Below are 20904 nucleotides of genomic sequence, written 5' to 3'. Positions count from 1 at the left end.
TCCTCTCAAAGCAAAGTCTCACACATTTGCAATTTTGAGGTGGGGCAAAGTATGGAGTCCTGCTGGTTCTAGTGATGTCCTTAGGCCATCTTTTCTAAAAGTACTTGGTTTTTTGTTTGGTTTTTTTTTGGTACTGGGGATCAAACTCTGGTCCTTGCACTTGCGCAGCAGGTGGCAAAACCATTGAGCTAAATCCCCCGCCCAGTACTTGGTTTTTTAATGCTAATCTTTTCAGTAACCAATTCCTCCTCTGCTCCATCTTTGCAGGCTATAACTTTACTGGAGTTTCCTTTCTGGCCAAACTCAAAACTTAAAATCATTCCTTTGGGCCATTTGGTCTTGATTCTCAAGGTACATTTGCCTGAAAGCCCCTAACAGTAGTCATATTACCACCTCTATATAAGAATGCTTTGAGCTGGGGATTTAGTTCAGTGGTTCTGGCACCTGCCTTGAAAGCACAAGGTCCAGAGTTTGATCCCCAGTTCCAAAAACAAAAAGCAAAAAACAAAAACCCCAGCTGTGAAAAGCTGCTTGTATCACTGAAAGCTCTCTTATTGGAAAAAAATAAAAAAGAATGCTTTGAAATTTCTTCTGCCAGATTAATCTGCTGCACCTTAATCCCACCAAGATCTCTAGACATGAGCAAAATGCAAACAAATTTTCTGCCAGAGCATAACACACATGGCCTAGAGTCCAAATGCAGTGTGGTCCTTTTTCCCTACTGAAACCTCCTGAGCCTAGTCTTTACTGGCTGAATTTTTATCAGCATTACCATCTTCTGAGCTTTGGTCAGAATCTCCAATGAAGCTCAGCTCAATGCATTCTAGGGCTGCTTCTTCAGCTGGTATCTCCAAACCCTTCCACACTCTTCCCACAAGCCAGTTCCAAGGCTTGTGACCCACATGGTCAAGTACAGTCACAACAATGACCCCACTCTTAGTACCAAATCTATCTTAGCTACTTTCTCATTTCTGAGACAAAATACCCAATACCCACAAATGAAAGGAGTAAAGTTTATTTTATCTTAGAGTTTTTGGAGGTTTCTGTTATAAAGAATCCACTTGTCAAAAATAGGCTTTTGGAATGTACCAGCATGGGCTGAATGGTCCCAGGATGATGGGAGCCCCACTCCATCAGGCTCGCCACACCCACCTGTGACCAGGAGACTATGAGGACCCCCCCCCGGGCGTGCCCACCAGCCACCAGCATAGCCACGTGGGTGTCTGCAACCCCCCCCCCCACACACACCCGCCTCTGGCCTCTTGGCTGTGCAGCTACCTGGTTCCACACTACAGAGGCACAGGGGGATATAAAGGCCATTGTCCTGAGCTACAGAAGTGAACAGAGAGAGGGCCTCTCTCAGGCTCCCTGATGAAAACTGAAGCCCACTAGAAAAATGAAGAGATTCTCTGCAATAAAGGCACACCAGACCACTGTACTTGGTAAGTTGGAGGGATTATCACCTCCCATCGGAATCTGGACTATCTTCAGGGGAAAGGCAGCTATAACCTGCAATAGAACCTTGCAGAGTTCAACCCACAGGAGGACAGGGAGCTCAGCTTGGGACTTACAGCCAGAAATCTGCCTGAATCTCACGGGTCTGTGACTGGCTTGCTGAGACTCATTGACTTATATATGCACACTACTGCCCACATTGTCTATTGTGACAGCAGAGACATACCCTGAAGGAGGCCCTTCATTTTTATCTTTTATTTGTTATTTTCAAAATTACCACTATTTTTTTGGTCTTATTTTTAATTTTTTTCTTCTCTTTCTACTCCTTAAAATATTTTATTTTTCTCTTTTTTCTTTCTTTTCTCTTTTCATTCTATCTCCCTCTCCCTCACTCCCTTGCTGTCCCACATTGGTCTTCATCTCCCTTTGTGTTCCTGTTCTGGCCCTAATTCATATTTCTTCTTCATTTTTCTTTTCTTCTCTTTCCTTCTCTCGTCTGTGTCTCCTGGCCTCAGTGGAACCTCCCCCTATCCTTCTACCTACTTATCCCTCCCTCCCCAACTCCTTCTAACTCCCCATCCCAAAGGGTAAAGTTGCTATATTGAAGAGTTTATTCACTATAAACATATGTTGGGTTGGTCCTTCATTTTGATTTAATTCACACAGTTAAAGGTGTTAGATTAATAACTACCACAAATTATCATTTTCTAAGAGGTACTTGATGCTATTGTGTTGCTGATTGTATCACTTGGGCTAAGGTGTTGTGATTGATCTAATCAGTTGTTCTCCAGGTATAATGAAAATAAGATAGCCTCAGACTGATTAGAGACTCAAAACCTAAAGACCAACTATATCTGGAAGACACCTCTGAGAAGCAATCATTCCATAAGGGTTATAAATACATCAACAAAGATCCAATAAGCAACTTCAAAGTATCAACCCAGGAATTAAACCAAGGACAGTACCAAAAACAAAAATGAGAAGACATTGAAGCAAGGCACAAACTCAGACTTCCACCCCACAAAAGGCAAATTCTGGGGGAAATGAGATGGAAAAGTCTGATAATCAACCTCCTGGACACCCTGAACTGATAGCACAGGAAGTAACAAAACAGATGAATAAGGCTCTAGAAAAATTCAAAGCAGAATTAATCTTCCAGATAACTACAGAGATGGTGAGCAGAGTGAAAGACATGATTAGAGGCTCTAGAACAGAAACAGATAAAAAATAGATGAGCTCAGAAACATGCTGGAAGCCATGAATGCCCAGCATAAGAAAGAAATGGAAAGCATGATTGCCCAAAATACAAAAGAAATGGAATCCATGAAACAGATTCAAACAGATATTCAGGAGATTAAAAACTCCATTGAAAGTATGCACTGCAGATTAAGGAAATCTGAAGATAGAATATCAGATATAGAAGACAGGATCGTGGTTAAGGACCATGAAAACAGAGATTTCTTAAAAATAGTAAGGGACCACAGAAATCAATCCATCAGCTGCTAGATGATGCAAAGAAGAATAATATAAGACCGATAGGAGTCCACGAAAAAACAGGAGAAAGTACAATTGACATTAAAAAAACAGTTCACAGAAGTAATAGTAGAAAACTTCCCAGACAGAGGTGGAGAATGGGACATACAGATAAGTGAGGCATATAGAACTCCAACTACCCATGATCAAAAAAATGTACAGCTAGACATATAATAATCAAGATCCCAGAAACACAATAGAAGAACAAAATCCTACAGGCAGTTAAAGAAAAGAAACAAATCACCTACAAAGGAAAGCCATCAGAATCACAGCAGACTTCTCACCACAAACCCTCAAATCAAGGAGAGCCTGGGGTGAAGTATTTCAAGCCCTAAAAGAAAATAACTTCCAACCTAGACTATTGTATCCTGCAAAACTGATGGGGAAATTAGATACTTCCATGACAAAGAATACCTGAGAAATTTCATGAACACCAAACCAGCACTCCAAACAATTCTAAGCAATATCCTAGAAAAAGACAATGAAGGTCACAACCTCATGAGGCCCAACAGAGGGAAGCCACCAGGGAAGGTAAGAAACTAAAGGGAAAGGGGGGAAAAAATAAGAAATAAAAGAGCCAACAAGAGTAAAACATCACGACAAGGATGAGTCAATATCTCGCAATTATAACCATCAATGTTAATGGCCACAATTCACCAATCAAAAGAAACAGACTGGCAGAATGGATTAAGAAGCAAAATCCATAAATAGGGAGGGATGGAGGGGTTGAAGGAGGGCAGGGGAAGGAGGAAAAATAAGAACCAAGAGAGATTATGTAAAGGTGCAAATTTCCAATGAAGAATGCAATTATATTGTATACCTAAAATGTACCAATAAAATAAAAATTAAAAAGAAGCAAAATCCAGCAATATGCTGTATACAAGAAACACACCTAACTCAAAAAGAAATTCAAAGACTGAAAGTAAAAGGATGGAAAACAGTTCTCCACGCAACAGGAACCCCCCAAAAAAGCAGGAGTAGCAATCTTATTTGCAGACAAAGTAGATTTCAAACCAAAATTAATCAAGGGAGACAAAGATGGTCACTACATCCTTGTGAAGGGAACAATCCAAGAGGAAGAGATTACAACCATAAATACATATGCACCAAACATGAATGCCCCCAACTATACAAAACAAATATTAATGGACATGAAAAACCAAATGAGCACTAATACAGTGGGGAACTTCAATACCCCACTATAACAAATAGACAGATCACCTAGACAAAAAATTAACAATGAAATTCTAGAACTGAACCAAGCTATTGAACAAATGGACTTAATAGATGTTTACAGAGCGTTCCACCCCACAAAATCAGAATACACATTCTTTTTGGTTGCACACGGGTCATTCTCCAAAAGAGACCCCCTGCTAGCTCATAGGACATGTCTAAGTAAATGTAAAAGAACTGAAGTTACCCCCTGTATATTATCAGAACATAGTGCAATGAAATTGGAGATCAATAACATAAGAAACCACAAAACTCCCACAAACACATGGAAATTGAATAACACCCTCCTGAACAACCAATGGATCACAGAGGAAATTAAAGAAGAAATTAGACAGTTTCTACAAGTAAATGATAATGCCAGTACAACATACAGGAATATATGGGACACAATGAAAGCAGTACTACACTGGAAATTCATAGCAGTGAATGCCCATATTAGGAAAACAGAGAGAACTCAAATAAATAACCTAATGCAGAACCTCAAGCTCCCAGAAAAAGAAGAGCAAACAAACCCAAAGCTCATACAAGAGAGGAAATTATAAAGATCAGAGCAGAAATCAATGCAATGGAGACTAAGAGAACGATACAAAAAAAATCAATGAATCAAAGAGTTGGTTTTTCGAAAGAATAAATAAAATCGATAAACCTTTAGCCAACCTTATCAAGAAAAGGAAAGAAAAGGCTCAAATCCATACAATTAAGAAGAAAAAAAGTGAAGTCACAACAGACCCAGCAGAAATCCAGAGGATCATCAATACTTCGAGAACCTGTACTCTAATAAAATGGAAAACACAGAAGAAATGGACAGATTCCTAGATACATACAAATTGCCAAAGTTAAATAAAGAAGATAAAGAAATTCTAAACACCCCAATTACAATGAGTGAAATTGAAAATGTAATTAAAAATTTACCAACAAAGAAAAGCCCAGGTCCTGATGGCTTCACTGCTGAATTCTAGAAGAACTATCACCATTACTCTTTAAACTCATCAAGGAAATTGAAAAGGAAGAAGGCTTCCAAATTCATTCCTGGAAGCAAGTGTTACTTTGATTCCAATACCAGGGAAAGACCCAACCCAAAAAGAGAACTACAGGCCAATCCCCCTAATGAACATAGATGCAAAAATCCTCAGCAAGATACTGGCAAACAGAATACAGAGGGCCATCAAAAAGATCATACACCCTGACCAAGTCAGATTTATCCCAGGGATGCAAGGATGGTTCCACATATGTAAATCAACAAATGTAATACTCTATATTACCAGAGTCAAGGACAAAAACCATATGATCTTCTCAATAGATGGAGAAAAGGCATTTGACAACATCCAACACCCACCCATGATTTAAAAAAACCCTACAGAAATTTGGAATAGAAGGTCTTTATCTCAACCTGATTAAGGCTATCTATGAAAAACCAACAGCTAACAGCATATCATACTAAATGGTCAAAAACTGACAACTTTCACGCTAAAATCAGGAACAAAACAAGGATGTCCACTATCACCACTCCTGTTCAATATAGTTCTGGAAACATTAGCCACAGCCATTAGAAAAGAGAAAGAAATAAAAGGAATAAAGATAGGAAAGGAAGAAGTTAAACTGTCATTATTTGCTGATGATATGATACTTTATATAGAAGACCCAAAAAACTCGGCCAAAAAACTTCTGGACTTAATTGACAGAGTCAGTAGAGTAGCTGGATGTAAGGTCAACACTCAAAAAACAATAGTCTTCTTATACACAAATAACAGAGAGAAAATCACTGAGAGAGAAATTAGGGAAACAATTCCTTTTACAATAGCATCCAAAAAAATGAAATATTTAGGAATCAACCTAACAAAGGAAGCAAAAGACCTTTACACAGAAAAGTAAAGCACTCTGAAAAAGGAGATCGGGGAGGATATAAGAAAATGGAAAGACATCCCTTGTTCCTGGGTAGGAAGAACCAATATAGTGAAAATGGCCATACTTCCAAAACTACTATATAGATTTAATGCAATGCCAATTGAAATTCCAACAATATACTTCACAGAACTAGAGAAAACAATCCAAAAATTCATTTGGAACCAGAAGAGACCTAGAATAGCAAAAGCAATTCTAGGCAACAGAGACATGGCTGGGGGTATCACAATCCCCAACTTAAAACTATACTACAAAGCTACTGTGATAAAAACAGCATGGTACTGGCAAATAAATAAACTCAAGGTTCAGTGGAATAGATTTGAAGATGCAGAAACAACTCCAGACATACTCAGCCACCTCATCTTTGACAAAGGAGCCAACCACCCTCATTGGAGGAAAGATAGCCTATTTAATAAAAGGTGTTGGAAAAACTGGATTTCAACCTGCCAAAGATTAAACCCATACCAAAAAAGTTAAACAAACAAACAAAAATACCCTGCAAGAACAAAAATTTTCACCAGGGATTTAGCTCAGTGGTTCTGCCGCCTGCCTTGCAAGTGCAAGGTCTCGAGTTTGATCCCTGGTACCAAAAAAAAAGTAAAACAAACAAAAATTAAACCCATACCTATCACCACGCACTGAACTAAGATCGAAGTGGATTAAAGATCTAAATATTAAAACAGAAACACTAAACTTGCTGGAAGAGAAGTTAGGTAGAGGGGCCGGGGATTTAGCTCAGTGGTTTCACTGCCTACTGAGCAAGCACAAGGACCTGAGTTTGAGCCCCAGTACCAAAAAAAAAAAGAAGTTAGGTAGAACTCTTGAAGACATTGGCACAGGAAAAGACTTTATGAACAAAACCTCAGTAGAACGGGATCTAGCAAAAAGAATCAACAACTAGGACTTCATCTTATTAAAAAGCTTCTGCACTGCAAGAGAAACCACCAACAGAGCTAAGAGACAACCTACAATGTGGGAAAAAAATTTTAGCGCTGTACCTTACACAAAGGACTACTATCTATAATATATAAAGAAGTGAAAAAAATCAGACCCCTCAAATTCAAAGACCCAATTCAAAAATGGGCATCTGAAATGAACAGACATTTCTCAGACAAAGAATTAAAAACAGCAAATAAATATATGAAAAAATGTTCAACATCACTGGTCATTCAAGAGATGCAGATGAAAACAACACTAAGATTCCACCTCACCCCAGAGAAAATGGCTGCTATCAAATCAACAAATAACAAATGCTGGCGGGGGTGTGGGGAGAAAGGAATCCTTCTCCATTGTTGGTGGGAGTGCAGACTGGTGTAACCACTGTGGAAATCAGTATGAAGATACCTCAAAGAACTAGGGCTAGAGGTCCCATTTGACCCAGCTATTCCCCTGCTGGGTGTCTTCCCAAAAGAATTAAAAGAATCATACCACACCGATATATGTGTACCCATGTTTATAGCAGCACAGTTTGTAATAGCTAAAGCTTGGAAACAGCCCAAGTGCCCATCAACTGGAAACTGGATAAAGAAGATGTGGTTTTTCCATAAAATGGAGTACTACTCAGCCATAAAGAACAAGAAACTAGAGACACTAATAGCTAAATGGATGCATATTGAGGCCATACTCTTAAGTGAAATAAATAGGACACATATGTGTAAATACTGATTAGTTTCTCTAGTGTGAGAAACTGAAAGTGTAAATAAGGATTAAAATAATTAAAATGAATAATTGATAATTGAAATAGGAAGAAACGGTCCAAAGGGGTAAGGGTGGTGGGAGGGGAAAGGGAAAGGAAAGAAGGCAAAGGAAAAATTATGAGAAAAGAAAAAAAATGGAAACAAAGTCTATGTAAATAGGGAAGGGTGGAGGGGGTGAAGGGCGCATAGGTAATGGGGAAAAAATACGAGCCAAGATGCATCATGTACAGGTACAAGCACCCAATGATACATGTAAACATATTGTATACCTAAAGTGTACCAATAAAAGAATTTAAGGAAAACAATAGGCTTTTGAAAGGAAAGTTTATTCCAATGAACAAGGACTAAAATCAGGAGATTCTAGCAGCTAGCTAGGAAAAGCCGATTTTATCACATCCATGTGTAGATGGGCTGACATTGGGAGAGAAAAATAGCAGGTAGCTGGGAGAGATTTCATCTGTGAGTGGATGGGCTAACACCAGGGGAGAGATATATTAACAACTAACTGGGAAAGGAAGTAGGCTTATATAGGTAATGAAGGGCTAAGTAATCTGGGGTGAAATGTTTCTGACTTGGATGCCCAAGGACGGTCTGCTCATGTGTGTAGACAAATCACTGGACTTCTCAGGACCAGGGAGGTTGTATACTTCATTTTGGGTCCATCTGCCCTATTTACTGCGAAGCTGCTGTTGTTTGCTGAAAGCTACCTGTTTGCTTTGTCCCATTTGTTTAGGCCGGGCCTAACAGTTTCTACCCATGATTGGCTGGCTTCAAAGCAAGGCAGCAGGGGAGAGAGAGGAGCTTGACAGTAGAAGTTGGCAGGAAAATCTGGTTTAAAGACACTGTTATTAAATTAACTTGTTCACAGGAAACAGTGAAAGATTGCTGAATAAGTGCAAATATAGTTCCTTATACATTTACCAAATGATTTTTATTCTATGTTGTTACCATAATCACCTATCCAGATAGAATAATCTTCAAAGACTGTTGATCACACCAGTTCCAAAGAGTAGTAACCAGAAGGAATCCTGGTAATTAGAGCCAATTTGTGCTTGATAGCCCTTTTTTTGTTTTTGTTGTTGTTGTTTGTTTGTTTGTTTTTTAGTATGCTTACAAAATATAATTGTTTGGAGGTGTTTTTTTGGTACCGGGGATCAAACTCGGGTCCTTGCACTTTTGAGTCAGGTGGCAGAACCACTGAGCTAAATCCCTGGCCCAGAATATAATTGTTTATTAAAAATTCACAACTATAAACTTTCCTCTTAGGACTGCTTTCTTTGTGTCCCATAAGTTCTGCTTTGTTAATTTTTTAATTTTTAATTTTATTAGTATATGTTTGGAGTTCATACAGCTTACTATCATCTTGGGGAGTGATTCCATGTACATACTACAGCTTGTTTCTTTTTTTTAAATCTCTTTCCCTTTCCCTTCCTCTCCCTCCCTTCTCTTCCAATTCCCCTATCTCATGATTCATTCTTGGTGATATTATTAATCATAGCTAATGTTATGACATATAATGTTTAAATTCATTAAGGTTATTAGGTTTCTGTACATGGCATATCTTTAGTCTACTTATTTTCCCTTCCCCTCCTCTTCAACCCTCACCCTCGTTCCCTTAAATGTGTCCCATAAATTTTGGTATGCTGTACTAGCATTATCATTTGTTCTAGAAACTGTCTTATTCTTTCCTTGATTTCTTCTATAATCCATTGCTTAAGAGTGTATTGTCACTGGGGATTAGCTCAGTGGTTCCTCCACCTGCCTTGAAAGCGCAAGGTCCCGAGTTCAATCCCCAGTACAAAAAACAAACAAAAAGAGTGTATTGTTTCCAGGTATGGTGGTGCATGCTTGTAATCTCACCACTTGGGAGGCTGAAGCAGGAGGTTTGCCAAGAGTTCCAGGTCAGCCTGAGCCACATAGTGAGTTCAGGGCCTGCCTGAACTACAAAGCAAGACCTTGTCTCAAAAAAAGAGTGTATTGTTTAGTTTCCATGCATTTGCATAATTTCGGTAAAGAAAACAATTTCCAACCCAGACTGGTATATCTTACAAAATTTTTTTTAAAATGATGGATTAAATAAAATATTTTCATGATAAAGAACATCTAAAGAAATTCATTGACTTCTAGCTTCACTGCACTATGATCTGTTAATATGCACAATATAATTCAAATCTTTAAAATTTCTTAAGCTTGCTTTATTGACTAGTATGTATGGTCTACTTTGGAGAAAGTTCCATGTGAGTCTGTGAAGAATGTGTATTCTGTTGTTGGATGGAACGCTACAGATATTAAGTCCATTTGTTCAAAGGTTCTATTCGATGCTGGTATTTCTTTGTTGATTTTTTTCTAAAATCTATCTATTTGTGACAGTAGGGTATTGAGGTCCCCACTATAATTGTGTTTATGTTTCTTGTCTTTTATGTTCAATAGTACTTGTTCTATGATGTTAGGTGTATCATTGTTCAGTGTATATATGTTAAGAATGTTCTTTCTTCCTGTTAGATTGTTCTCTAACCAATATATAGTGACCTTCTTTGCCTCTTTTGATTAGGTTTAGCTTGAGTTCACTTTGTGTGAATATAGGACAGCTACACCTGCTTTGGGGGAGGGGGTTCCATTCCATGGAATATTGTTTCCTATCCTTTGATTTTTAGTCTCTAAATTTATTTTTTGGGTTAAATATGTTTCTTATATACATCATACCATTGGACTTTGTGTCTTGCCCCATTCTGCCAGTCTGTGTCTTTTGACTGGAGAATTGAAACCATTCACATTGAGAGTTATTACTGATAGGTATTGACTTATTCTTGTCATTGCATTATTTTCCTGTTGTTGATCATCTGTCTTTCCCTTCTACTTAACTGCTCAACCTGCATGGTGTATTCATTCTATTAGGCCTATTGTCATTGTTATCTTTATTACCTGTTTCTAGGATATCCTTGAGAACTTTTTTTTTTTTGGAGTGCTAGTTTTGTGGTCATGATTTTCTCTAGGTGCTCTTTAACATGAAAATATCTTAATTATTCATCAAATTTGCAAGATAATTTTTCAGGATATGTCAGTCTGGGTTGGAAATTGTTTTCCTTTAGGGCTTGACACCCTTCACTCCAAGCCCCCCTGGCCTTTAAGATTTGTGTTGAGAAGTCTGCTCTAATTCTAATGGGTTTACCTTTATAAGTGATTCATTGCTTTTCTCTAACAGTTTTAAGATTCTGCACTTTTGATTTTGATTATGTGTCATGGAGAGGTTCTTTTCTATCATGGCTATTTGGAGTTCTATATGTCTCACTTGTTTTCACATTAAATTATTTTCCCTTGTTTGGAAAGTTTTCTGCTATTATCCTAGTACACATGTTTTTTATGCTATTTGTCTTATTTTTCATCAATTCCAATTAATCTGTTAGTCTTCCTTGTGCCATCTATGAACTGTTGAGCCAATTGTTCATTTTCTCTTTTTGTTTTTAAGGTATCTCTCATTAAATGGTCATTGAGAACAGCGCTGCCTTCTAGTTCTGACACTCTGTCTTCATACTGATCACTTCTGTGACCCATACTTTTGATAGAATTTTTAATCTCCTAAATTTGGAACCTTTTATGGACTCTTAATTCCTTCCTATGCTGCTCATTCATATTTTGCATCATTTTGTTTAGCTCTGCTAGCTCTTTAGGAGTGTTCTCTGTAGACTTGCTGATTATTTTGTTTATTTGGCCCAATATCTATTTACTTAGGGTTAGGCTTGCCAACTGCCCTATTGATCTGTTTTATTAACTCCCCTTGATAATTCGGGTGTATAGTTTTTGGTTTCCTCCTGTTTGATGCCCCATGTATTAGCTTTACAGGAGTTTGGAGTTTTCCAAGGCATTTTGTTGGCTTTTCTTCTCATGTTTCTATTTTTTGTTTGTTTTTGTGTTGAAGCTTGCAGTGGAAAGCTTTGTAGTGGAAACTGTAGTGGGAAGCTTTGTTTCTCGTATGAAGACCTCTTAGTTAAATGTCTACTTTTGGTGTTGTTCTCTGAGTGTGACTGTTAGCTTTGCCCAACCACCACTGTTTACTTGGGATGGGAGGGTCCAGCATATTTGGCCCAGTATCCAGTTCTCCAAGAATGGACCACAGTATTGCTAATGACCCCAGAGCAATCCAGATATTGGCATCCCAAGAAAATCAACTGTTTGCTTTTCTTGCCTTTCTAAATATAAAATAAGCTGTATATACTGTAGGGAAAAAAAACTCAGGTTAAACTATGTTTTTCTTGGGCAAAGTATCCATTTATTTCAAATTAACTTAGTGGTTAGTTTCTAGTTGAACATTTTAAAGATTTGCATTTAGAAATGTTGTTTTCCTGAAAATAGTGCCTCAAGTAATATCTCAATTCTCTATCACTTTCTTGAGCTCTTCTACCTCTGAATCGGGGTTGTTTTATAAACATTTAGCTAATACACACAATTTTAGTAATTTATTTTACTAGAAAACCAATCATTTAATCTAGGTTCTTAAATATGCTATACTAAAGCTAAATGTAAGTCTCTAATTTTAAAAATTTCTCCTATTCTATGGTTACACTTTATCTCTCATTTCTATTGTCAATTTTTAATTTGCTTTTCCTTTATCAGGCTCCAAGAAATTTAATGCTCTTTTCAAATGAATGAGCATTTGAATTTACCCATTTTAAATTTTCTATTTCATTAATTCATTTTTTATCTGTATTAATCACTTCACCTTGTTTCTTTTGCCTTATTTTAGTATGCTTTAAAAATGTATAGGATTGGGGATGCAGCTCAGTGGTAAAGCACTTGCTTAGAGTGCATAAAGCCTTGGGTTCAATCTCCAGCACAGTAACTAAATAAAGTGTACTAAGTTTTCTTAAGATGAATTTTTAATTCTTTTATAACTTTATTCCTTAATAAAAGAAATAATGACGGTATTTTCAAGTGTAGGTGTTACTAGGCACCATAGATTTTTACCAGACATATTCTTTTTATTGCCTTCTATGGTAGGTGGTTTGTAACTCTGCATTTGATCTCTTTTGCTGGTTTGCTCAAATTCTAGCACAGTCATTTTTTTCCTTTGTCAATTTGAATGATCGACTATACTTTTCTGTTCTCATAATGGTTCTTTCCTACAACTCAAAATCAGATGCATCTTTCTCAAGAAAGCAGTAATTTCCCCTATCAACAAGTCCTATCTCTCCCTAGACAATAAAATGGGAGCTTTACCTTTTTCTTTCTTCTCCCCGTCCCCTATATCCCAGGAACTGCTTATTGGGAAGGCAAATGGTTGATTTTCGCCTTGAGAGGATTTCTTCCCTGGTTGTGATTCTCTGGTAAGGTCTGGGAAGACGTACCTAGAAAACAACACAAGTGTTGCAACGGGCCATGCCCAAGACTCGAGTTTCCCAGGCATTTCTCTTGGCCTAGGGGCCACTGGAGGGTGCAACTCACAGAGAGACCAGCCAAGCTTGGTCCAGCAGGCAGTCACTGCCTCTGCTTCCTCCAAGAACTGCAACCCCCAGAGGCCTCCACGGTACCCGGCCGCTGCAGCCCAGGCACGAGGGTGTTGCGTCCGCTTCCTCCCTCGCTAGAAGGAGTCCTCAGAGAGCCGTGGACGGCGCGGAGGCTTCTGGGAAATAGAGTCGTGTTGCGGCTGCGCAGGCGCGAACCTGTACCCGAGGCTGGGGGAAGGAGCGCGCTGTGTGGCGCTACTGTTGGGTGAGTCTTGGCGGCGGCCACCTGGAGGTCCATCTCAGTGGCCCTGCTACTTTTGTTGGTCACCGCATGCAGCTGCAGTTCTGCTGCGAGCAGGCCTCGCAGGCAGCTCCGCGGATTTGTGCCGACAAGGGTTTGGGTCCCCAAGAACCCGCGATCCAGTGCCTGCGCTGCGTCACGTGCGGTGGAGGGCGCTGGGGAGATCTCCTGTCCTTTTCTTTTCGTTATGGCCCAAGGGGCAAGAGTGAAAGGTGAGAATGGGGTGTTGCTAGGGTCCGCACCACAGATCCTCCCCTGGGCTTTTCGGTAGTTACTTGGCAAGGCCGGGCGCAGAAGTTCAGCTGGGCTCTGGCTCTGCCAGAGCATCTCCCTGAAACAGCCGGCTGGGCGTTTGTCCTTGCGCCTCCTTTGTCCTTAGCCAGAAGTACCTCTGTATGCTGCTTTAATGGCCTTAGGATAGGTCTGCCTCATGCCCCGTTAGATACCCCTGACTCTGTACTCTGCCCCAGAGCAAGCCTCTTGCTGATAACCACCCTATAACAAGGTTCTGCTTCAAATCCTGGGGGATTTGCATTTTTCTTTTGCTGTAGCACTACTACAGAATTTGAGGAAAGGTGGAGGAGTCATCTGGAAGAAGTCTGCCTTTCCTGCACCACACACTAAAAGCTAATCAGCCCTGGGCTTGAAATCTGTGCATGTGGGTTTTGCTTCCTACTTACTTCTTCACTGTGGTCACATCTGTCTTCACCAGACTGCAAGTTTCTTAAAAGGAGAAAGTTTAATGGAGCAGCGTCCAAGGGAGGACTGGAAGAGAAAGAAGGAGTGAAAGGTATTGTACAGGGTTTGGCCCCTTACAGCTACCAAGTATGTGTTTAATGAATGGGGGGAAAATGACAAAAAGATCTTTTCTTATTACAGGGTGGCCCTAAAAGATTGCACCTGATGTGGACCTTCTGCAAACCTAGTCGCTGACAGCAACTAAAACTGATGCTTCAGGGTACACAGGAACAAGAGATGATGATGTTGGAGCCAAAGGAAGAGGAGCAATCTTGGGAACATGAAACCAAGCTATCAGGGAACCACTCCACCAGTCAAGAGATCTTCCGCCAGCGCTTTAGACAGCTCTGCTACCAGGAGGTTCCTGGTCCCCGGGAAGCCCTGAGCCAACTACGGTTACTCTGTTGTGAGTGGCTAAGGCCAGAGAGACATACCAAGGAGCAGATCCTGGAGTTACTGGTGCTGGAGCAATTCCTGACCATCCTGCCTGAGGAGCTCCAGTCCTGGGTGCGGGGACATCACCCTAAAAGTGGAGAGGAGGCCGTGACTGTGCTGGAAGACTTAGAGAAAGGACTTGAACCAGGACCTCAGGTGGGAAGGGGGATTTGATCTGTTGTGGGAGCCAGATCAGTGACCTTCAGGCTGGACAGAGGGGCAGCAGTAGGGGAAGTTGCCAAGGTAGAACAGTTAGTATATGTTTCTGTCTCTGTCTTTTCTGCCTTCAAGCTTTGAATGAGAAAGAGACTCTAACTCCTCTTCTTCCCCTGTGCTGACTCTAAGGAGGCTCTCTCAAGTCTCCTTGGAAGCGTTGGTCCCGAATAAACCGAGTGGTGCCTGATCACCTGCAGGTTCCAGGCCCTGCACATGGACCTGCACAGGAAGACCCATGGGAGAAGAAGGCACCCCTGGGACCAGAACAGGAGGCAGCAGGCATCCAGCTCCAACCTAAGGAGACGCAGCTCAAGTGTGAATTTCAGGAGAACCAGCCATTCCCAGAGAGTGGTAAGGAGTAGAATTCTGGGGAGGAAAAGGAGAAAAAGAGTAAAAGATACTGTCTAGTACCTTATAAAGGCCATGTATTAGGTGCTTATATTTGCTGTAATCATTATGGTGTTTTCATACCTCTTAACGGAGTTAGCCTGTCTCATCACCCTAAAATTAGGAATAAGAATAATCTACCTTGGGGATTGGAAGTATAGCTCAGTAGTTTAGCACTTGCCTAGCATGTAAGAGCTCCTAGGTTCAGTCCCCAACACCACTCCTCACCAGAAAAGAAAAAGAATAACTTACCTCATAAAATAGTTCTGTGGAAATCTAACTTATGTCTGGCTATAAAGATTGACTAGCATTTCTTAGTTTTAGGGAAACCTAAAGCAGGCCACAAAATGTTCATTCACTTGGTGCTTCTTCATCTCTGTTGCTCTTGACACCTAGTTCATAAAAGCTCTGCCCTGAGCTAGAGACCAGTCTTGAAATATTTTCCTTTTAGCTTCCTTGTGCTCCCCAAAACACACTTTTTTAAATTTATGAGGTCCTCTTATTAGAAATACAACCTGTTATCTTTACCACCATCCCCCATTCCCATCTAAAACTTATTTGAAATTCTTTTATGTCTGCATTTAACCTTCTACCCTTCAGATTAACTGTGGAAACGTTCTCCTTAGCCTACACACACCCCCCAAACATCCTCTCTCCACAAGGCTGGGTTCAATCCCTAGGCCCTAGCGGGAACAAAAGGAAGAGCTCTTTTTTCTTGCTTTTTAAAGGAATTGATCAAAGGGAAAGGCAAAGAGCATTGACAGATAGAAGGCAGGCCGCTGAGTTCTCCCTTTTAAGGAGCTATTATATGACAATCCTCTTCAGCGTTTGGAGATTTACAGGGAAGGGATATAAATGGGAAGGGTGAAGATTACAGAGCCAGGAAAGGCACTCTTTTTGCCTTTAGGACATCCTTTTTCATCACCCTAATGATTCTTCTGCCTTGTTTTTCCCATCTTTTCCAACATCAGTTGACCACTCCCCAATTGCTTGAAAATACTTTTTCTCTTATTTTTTAAGAGTGAATTCTAAAGACACTGCTTTGAAACTTACTTTATCTTTTAAGTGCACCTTTTAAGTATTCCACTGTGGAATACTTAAAAAACCTATATAAGCATGAGGATAGGAAAAAAAAAAAGAAAGACACCCTCTCCCCTGTACAATCCCATCACCAAGAGAATAACCATTGATAATATCTAAGTAAATATCCTTCCAGTCTTTGTCATATATAGAGAGAGAATATTTTTTAAGTTTTTATTTTCATCTCAGATGTGTAAATCCTAACCTATCATTTTTCTATACATCCAGAACAGGTACATGTACATTTTCCATCAGTTGCTGCAGAAGATGTTCCAAAACTCAAGGACAAAGGATCACTGCCACAGCCACCCATTACTAAAGTGGAATCACACATGTTCTTGGAAAACCTCACCACTGACACCTCTATGTTTGAAGCTACTTCAAAAGTTAAGAGCATCTTAGAACAGCAGCAGAGAAATCCCAAAGTGGAAAGACGAAGGCCATCCCCTGCTCAGGAAAAAAGTTTCAGACAGATGGTTGGCACCCATAAGAAAACTCCCACAGGGAAGAAAGATCATGAATGTAGTGAATGTGGGAAAGCCTTCATTTATAATTCACATCTTGTGATCCACCAGAGAATTCATTCTGGAGAGAAACCCTTTAAGTGTAGTGACTGTGGAAAAACTTTCAATCAGAGCTCAAACCTCATTCAGCATCAGAGAATTCATACAGGAGAGAAACCCTACGAATGCAATGAATGTGGGAAGGCCTTCAGGTGGGGTGCTCATCTTGTTCAACATCGGAGGATTCATTCAGGAGAAAAACCCTATGAATGTAACGAGTGTGGGAAGGCCTTCAGTCAAAGCTCGTATCTAAGTCAGCATCTAAGAATTCACAGTGGAGAGAAACCTTTTATATGTAAAGGATGTGGGAAAGCTTACAGATGGAGTTCAGAGCTTATTAGACATCAGAGAGTTCATGATAGCAAAGATCCTTCCCAGTGTACTGAAGGTGAGAAAGTCTCCAGACAAACTTGTACTTTTGTCTAATCTACTTAGAACTAGCGCCCATAAAAGTTATAAGCACCTTAAGGTTTTTTCTTTGTCTTTCTTGATTTAGGAAAAACTTTTCATAGTGTTACTTGCAGATTTTATTACTTTATATCTTTTGATTAAGATACCTTTGGCTACAAACAATAGCCAAATCGTGCCGCTTCTCCTTTGTGGCATAAATTTGAACAACTTCCTGAGCTGCCCCACTAATAAAGTAAGGATACTAATGCCTACTTCAGAAGAGTTCTATTCCTGGCACAGAACAGCTGGTCAAGCAGTGATCATTATATTCAAATTTTCTTGTGAAATTTTTGATCCTGTCTCTTTCAGACCTATATTAGTCTGTGTCCTTGAACAGAGTCACCTGCAGATGTCCAGACAGGAGTTAAAAACCACACTAGTAAATTAAACAGGGAAAGCTTAAAATAAAAAAAATATTAAGTAGTAAAAGGGGGTTATATAATAAAGGAATTAATGAGATCTCTAAAGAACATGAGAATAGTGGGACAGGATACAGCTACTACCTGAGGGAGAATACTGAAGAAAGAAGTGCTTAGAAGCCCCCATCCACCCACTCCTGCCCTAGACTGAAATTCAGATCTCATTGGACAGGGTATGGCTCTCCCAGAGGTGTGCTAGAACCAGTCTTGCATATCTCTTCCCAAATCTCCATTGAAATTAGTTGTGGTGAGAATATTCACACCATGGGAATCAGCAAATCCAACAAAGCAGAGAAATTTGTTTTTGAGCCACTTTAACTATTTGCTAACACGATACTGGCTGTAGCCCACTTGGTGATAATATTCACTGACGTGTAAAGGCCAAGACTGATGAGCAGGAAGCTGATAGTTTAGCTGCAGGTCCAACTCCCAGGTGAGTGGGTGCTGCTAGATCTCCTGCACACCAGTAATAGCTGTGCTGTAAGAGCAAGACAGAAAAAAACAGGAGCAGCCCCTTTCTCTTTGCCTTGTCCCTTTAGTACCCCTTACTGACAAAGCCTAACATTATGCCACCTGGAAAAAGGAAAATCTTTCACTTTGTTTTGCTTTATCATAAGCAAAACAGACTTGGAGCTAGGAGAAAATAGATTGATCATTGGCCCACATTTCAAGCTCCTTTCCACTTATGTAGTAACATAAGTCACTCTTTATCTAGATCTCTGTTTCAGTGTTAGCAAACTTCCCTAACTAACAAGTTTATTTCTCTCTCACATAAACTTCCAGGGGCAGCAGGTGATCAGTAAGCTACAGCTTAAGGGTCAAGTCATATCCACCTGATTGTGTATGGTGCACAATGAATGCTAAGAATGGTTTTTACATTTTTGGGTATTTTTTAAAAAGATGTAACAGACTAGTCCAGAAAGCCTAAAATATTTACCATATGACCCTTTACAGAAAAGTGCCATGCTCTGGTCTAGTGGGCAGCTCAGTTTGGTTTCACCAAATAATTCAGGGACCATATACTTTCTGCCTTGCTCTTCATTCCCCTAGGCTAAGCTAGCTACCCCTACCCCCCGCCAAGCCCCTAGAACTAGGGATTGAACCCAGAGGCCTTTGCGCTGAGCTACATCCCCAACTTTTTAAATTTTTAGATAGTCTCACTAAGTTGCCCAGGCTGGGCTCAAACTTGCATTCCTCCTGCCTCGGCCTTCCAGAGTGCTAGCAGTACAGGTGTGCGTCAGTGCACCCAGCTTGGGTTAGTATGTTTTTGTCTGTGTGGTTGAAGCTGGGTCATTACCATGTCCATATTCCAGGTTACAGTAAAATTGAAGTCATAGTCACAAGAGGTGATTTCCCTTCCAGTAAGCATCATGGAATGGGACCGAGTCCTTTGGTGAGAACTCAATTGCACGGCCACATCTATCTTCCAAGGAGGTTAGAAAACATTTCTAGCAGGATGGCCATTTGCCCAATTAAAACTATGACTTCAAGCCAGTGGTGGTACATGCCTGTAATCCCATCACTTGAGAAACGGCAGGAGGATGCCATGAGTTTGAGGCTAGCCTAGGCTACATGGTGAGTTCAAAGCCAACCTAAACTACATAGTGAAACCCTGTCTCCAAAACAAAACAACTATTACTATGGGGAAGAAGAAAACAATTTGGGGAGACAGTGAGGAGCCTTCCATTCCATGAGACATCTTCACACTTCTGCAACCCAGTTGTGCTGATTGATGAGCGAAAGAATGCTGGTCTCAGAAGACAAAGCTGGATGCTGAGAAGCAGGATGGAGATAAAAGGTCAAAACTATGGATTAGAGTGCTGGCCTTCTTGGCCACTCCAGAAATAATTCTGACTGCAGAACCCTGTATTCAGCATTCTGAAGAAGCAAAAACCAGAAAAAGTTTTAGACTACCCTGGGCAACTTCGCGAGACTCTTTTGTCAAAAATTTTTTAAAAGGTTGGGGATATAGCTCAGTGCAAAGGCCCTGGGTTCAATCTCTAGTTCTAGGGCAGAATATACTGACCTGAAACCATCTCTTGCCTTTGTAAAGTGCAAAACAAGCTATTGCAGAAAATGTCTTATGTGATTAGTTTGATTGTTTCAGGAGCTACTACTTATCCTTGAGGGAGTCTTGGGAGTTAAAGGTACCATACTTGTATAATAATTGGTTCCTGTTTCTGTGTCTGTAAGTGCCTTGTGCACATGCGCACGTTGGAGGTTCCCAGCTCTGCAGCTGAACAAGTAAACTAATCTGCCAAAATTATGGTCTTTTGTCCACAGCAGGAGACAGAGACTGTTGTTTATCTTGGGAAGTTAATCAGGAATCTATGTATGCCTTATAAAGACCCTAAGTAGAGATTTTAGAACAAATACACTAGTAAATATTGGTGACCTAGTCTGGAGGAAATGGATACTCAGTGCTTTATGGGCAGAGACACTGGGATTGGTGAGAAATATGCACTTATCCTCTGCCTAATACATATAGAGCTTCTTGTTTATACAGCCACATATCTGGGAAAAGCTCTCTCATCAAAGAGAAATGCAAAGTACACAGGAGTGAAGCACTTTTATACCCACAAGGAGAGAAAAATATGTTTATGAGAGTTTTAGTCAATTCCTGGTCCCATCTTCAGGGATCATAAGCAAAGTCTCTTAACAATGAAACTAAAGTTGTGGAATAAGTGCCATTAGAACAATTTCATTTACATCTTAGTTTTATCTGAGTATTATACGTATTTCTTTGACTCCCCAGAAAAATCTCGTAAATGGAAACAGGCAAGGGCCCTGCCTAGATAATGAAGATGTCTGTTGAAGGAAGCCACTGGCAAAGCAACTAACAGACTGAACACAGAAGTTTGAGCATTTGATTTAGCAGGATCCTTTCACTAGTCCATCTTCCTGCTGCAGGTTTTCCTTGTACCATGGCTTCCTTGGATGTGGCCACTGAGTAGGGTGGCTCCTTCAGAAGTCACCCTATGAGGACAGACTAGCAGAGGGGTTGAAAAGGGTAGAGAGAGCTCAACAATTCTTTCTTAAATATCTTAAGAGGGC

At 40.1% G+C, this 20904-nt stretch overlaps 1 protein-coding gene and 1 long non-coding RNA gene across 8 annotated transcripts in view; one reads left to right on the top strand and one right to left on the bottom strand.

The window, feature by feature from the left end:
* LOC106010439 (uncharacterized) overlaps positions 1–13421 on the bottom strand; it is a 39405-nt gene extending 25984 nt beyond the window's left edge. The window contains exons 1-2 of one of the 2 annotated variants that reach the window (XR_015443303.1): positions 13260–13421; positions 13035–13162 (exon numbers count right to left, since the gene is read on the bottom strand). This is a non-coding gene — a long non-coding RNA (uncharacterized LOC106010439). The remainder of the gene's footprint in view (positions 1–13034; positions 13163–13259) is intronic. The other variant, XR_001184245.3, reaches the window with a different exon arrangement.
* An 11-nt stretch (positions 13422–13432) lies between these two features.
* Positions 13433–20113, top strand: Znf232 (zinc finger protein 232). 6 transcript variants are annotated; one of them, XM_004857328.4, is made up of 5 exons: positions 13433–13526; positions 14114–14352; positions 14442–14891; positions 15149–15302; positions 16647–20113. In XM_004857328.4, exons 3-5 carry the CDS (start codon positions 14511–14513, stop codon positions 17405–17407), a joined length of 1296 nt encoding a protein of 431 aa, XP_004857385.1. In that variant the 5' UTR covers positions 13433–13526; positions 14114–14352; positions 14442–14510; the 3' UTR covers positions 17408–20113. The 6 variants fall into 6 exon arrangements, with proteins under 6 accessions (XP_004857385.1, XP_004857388.1, XP_004857387.1 ...); XM_004857330.4 differs by having other exon boundaries at positions 13443–13526; positions 14275–14352; XM_021238246.2 differs by lacking the exon at positions 13433–13526 and adding an exon at positions 13533–13774 and having other exon boundaries at positions 14275–14352.
* The last annotated feature ends 791 nt before the right edge of the window (positions 20114–20904 follow it).

Source organism: Heterocephalus glaber, unplaced genomic scaffold, assembly GCF_053883595.1.
Source record: "Heterocephalus glaber isolate CG9 unplaced genomic scaffold, H.glaber_assembly_v1.0 deba00001564, whole genome shotgun sequence".
Taxonomy (NCBI): domain Eukaryota; kingdom Metazoa; phylum Chordata; class Mammalia; order Rodentia; family Bathyergidae; genus Heterocephalus; species Heterocephalus glaber.
Note: the sequence above shows the minus strand (reverse complement) of the source record. Positions and strands in the feature narration are given on the sequence as shown.

Coding starts and splice junctions, on each gene's coding strand:
- Znf232 (XM_004857328.4), top strand. CDS start 14,511: ATGCTTCAGGGTACACAGGAACAAGAGATGATGATGTTGGAGCCAAAG. Junction 14,892..15,148: donor GACTTGAACCAGGACCTCAG/GTGGGAAGGGGG, acceptor GATCACCTGCAG/GTTCCAGGCCCTGCACATGG. Junction 15,303..16,646: donor CCAGCCATTCCCAGAGAGTG/GTAAGGAGTAGA, acceptor CTATACATCCAG/AACAGGTACATGTACATTTT.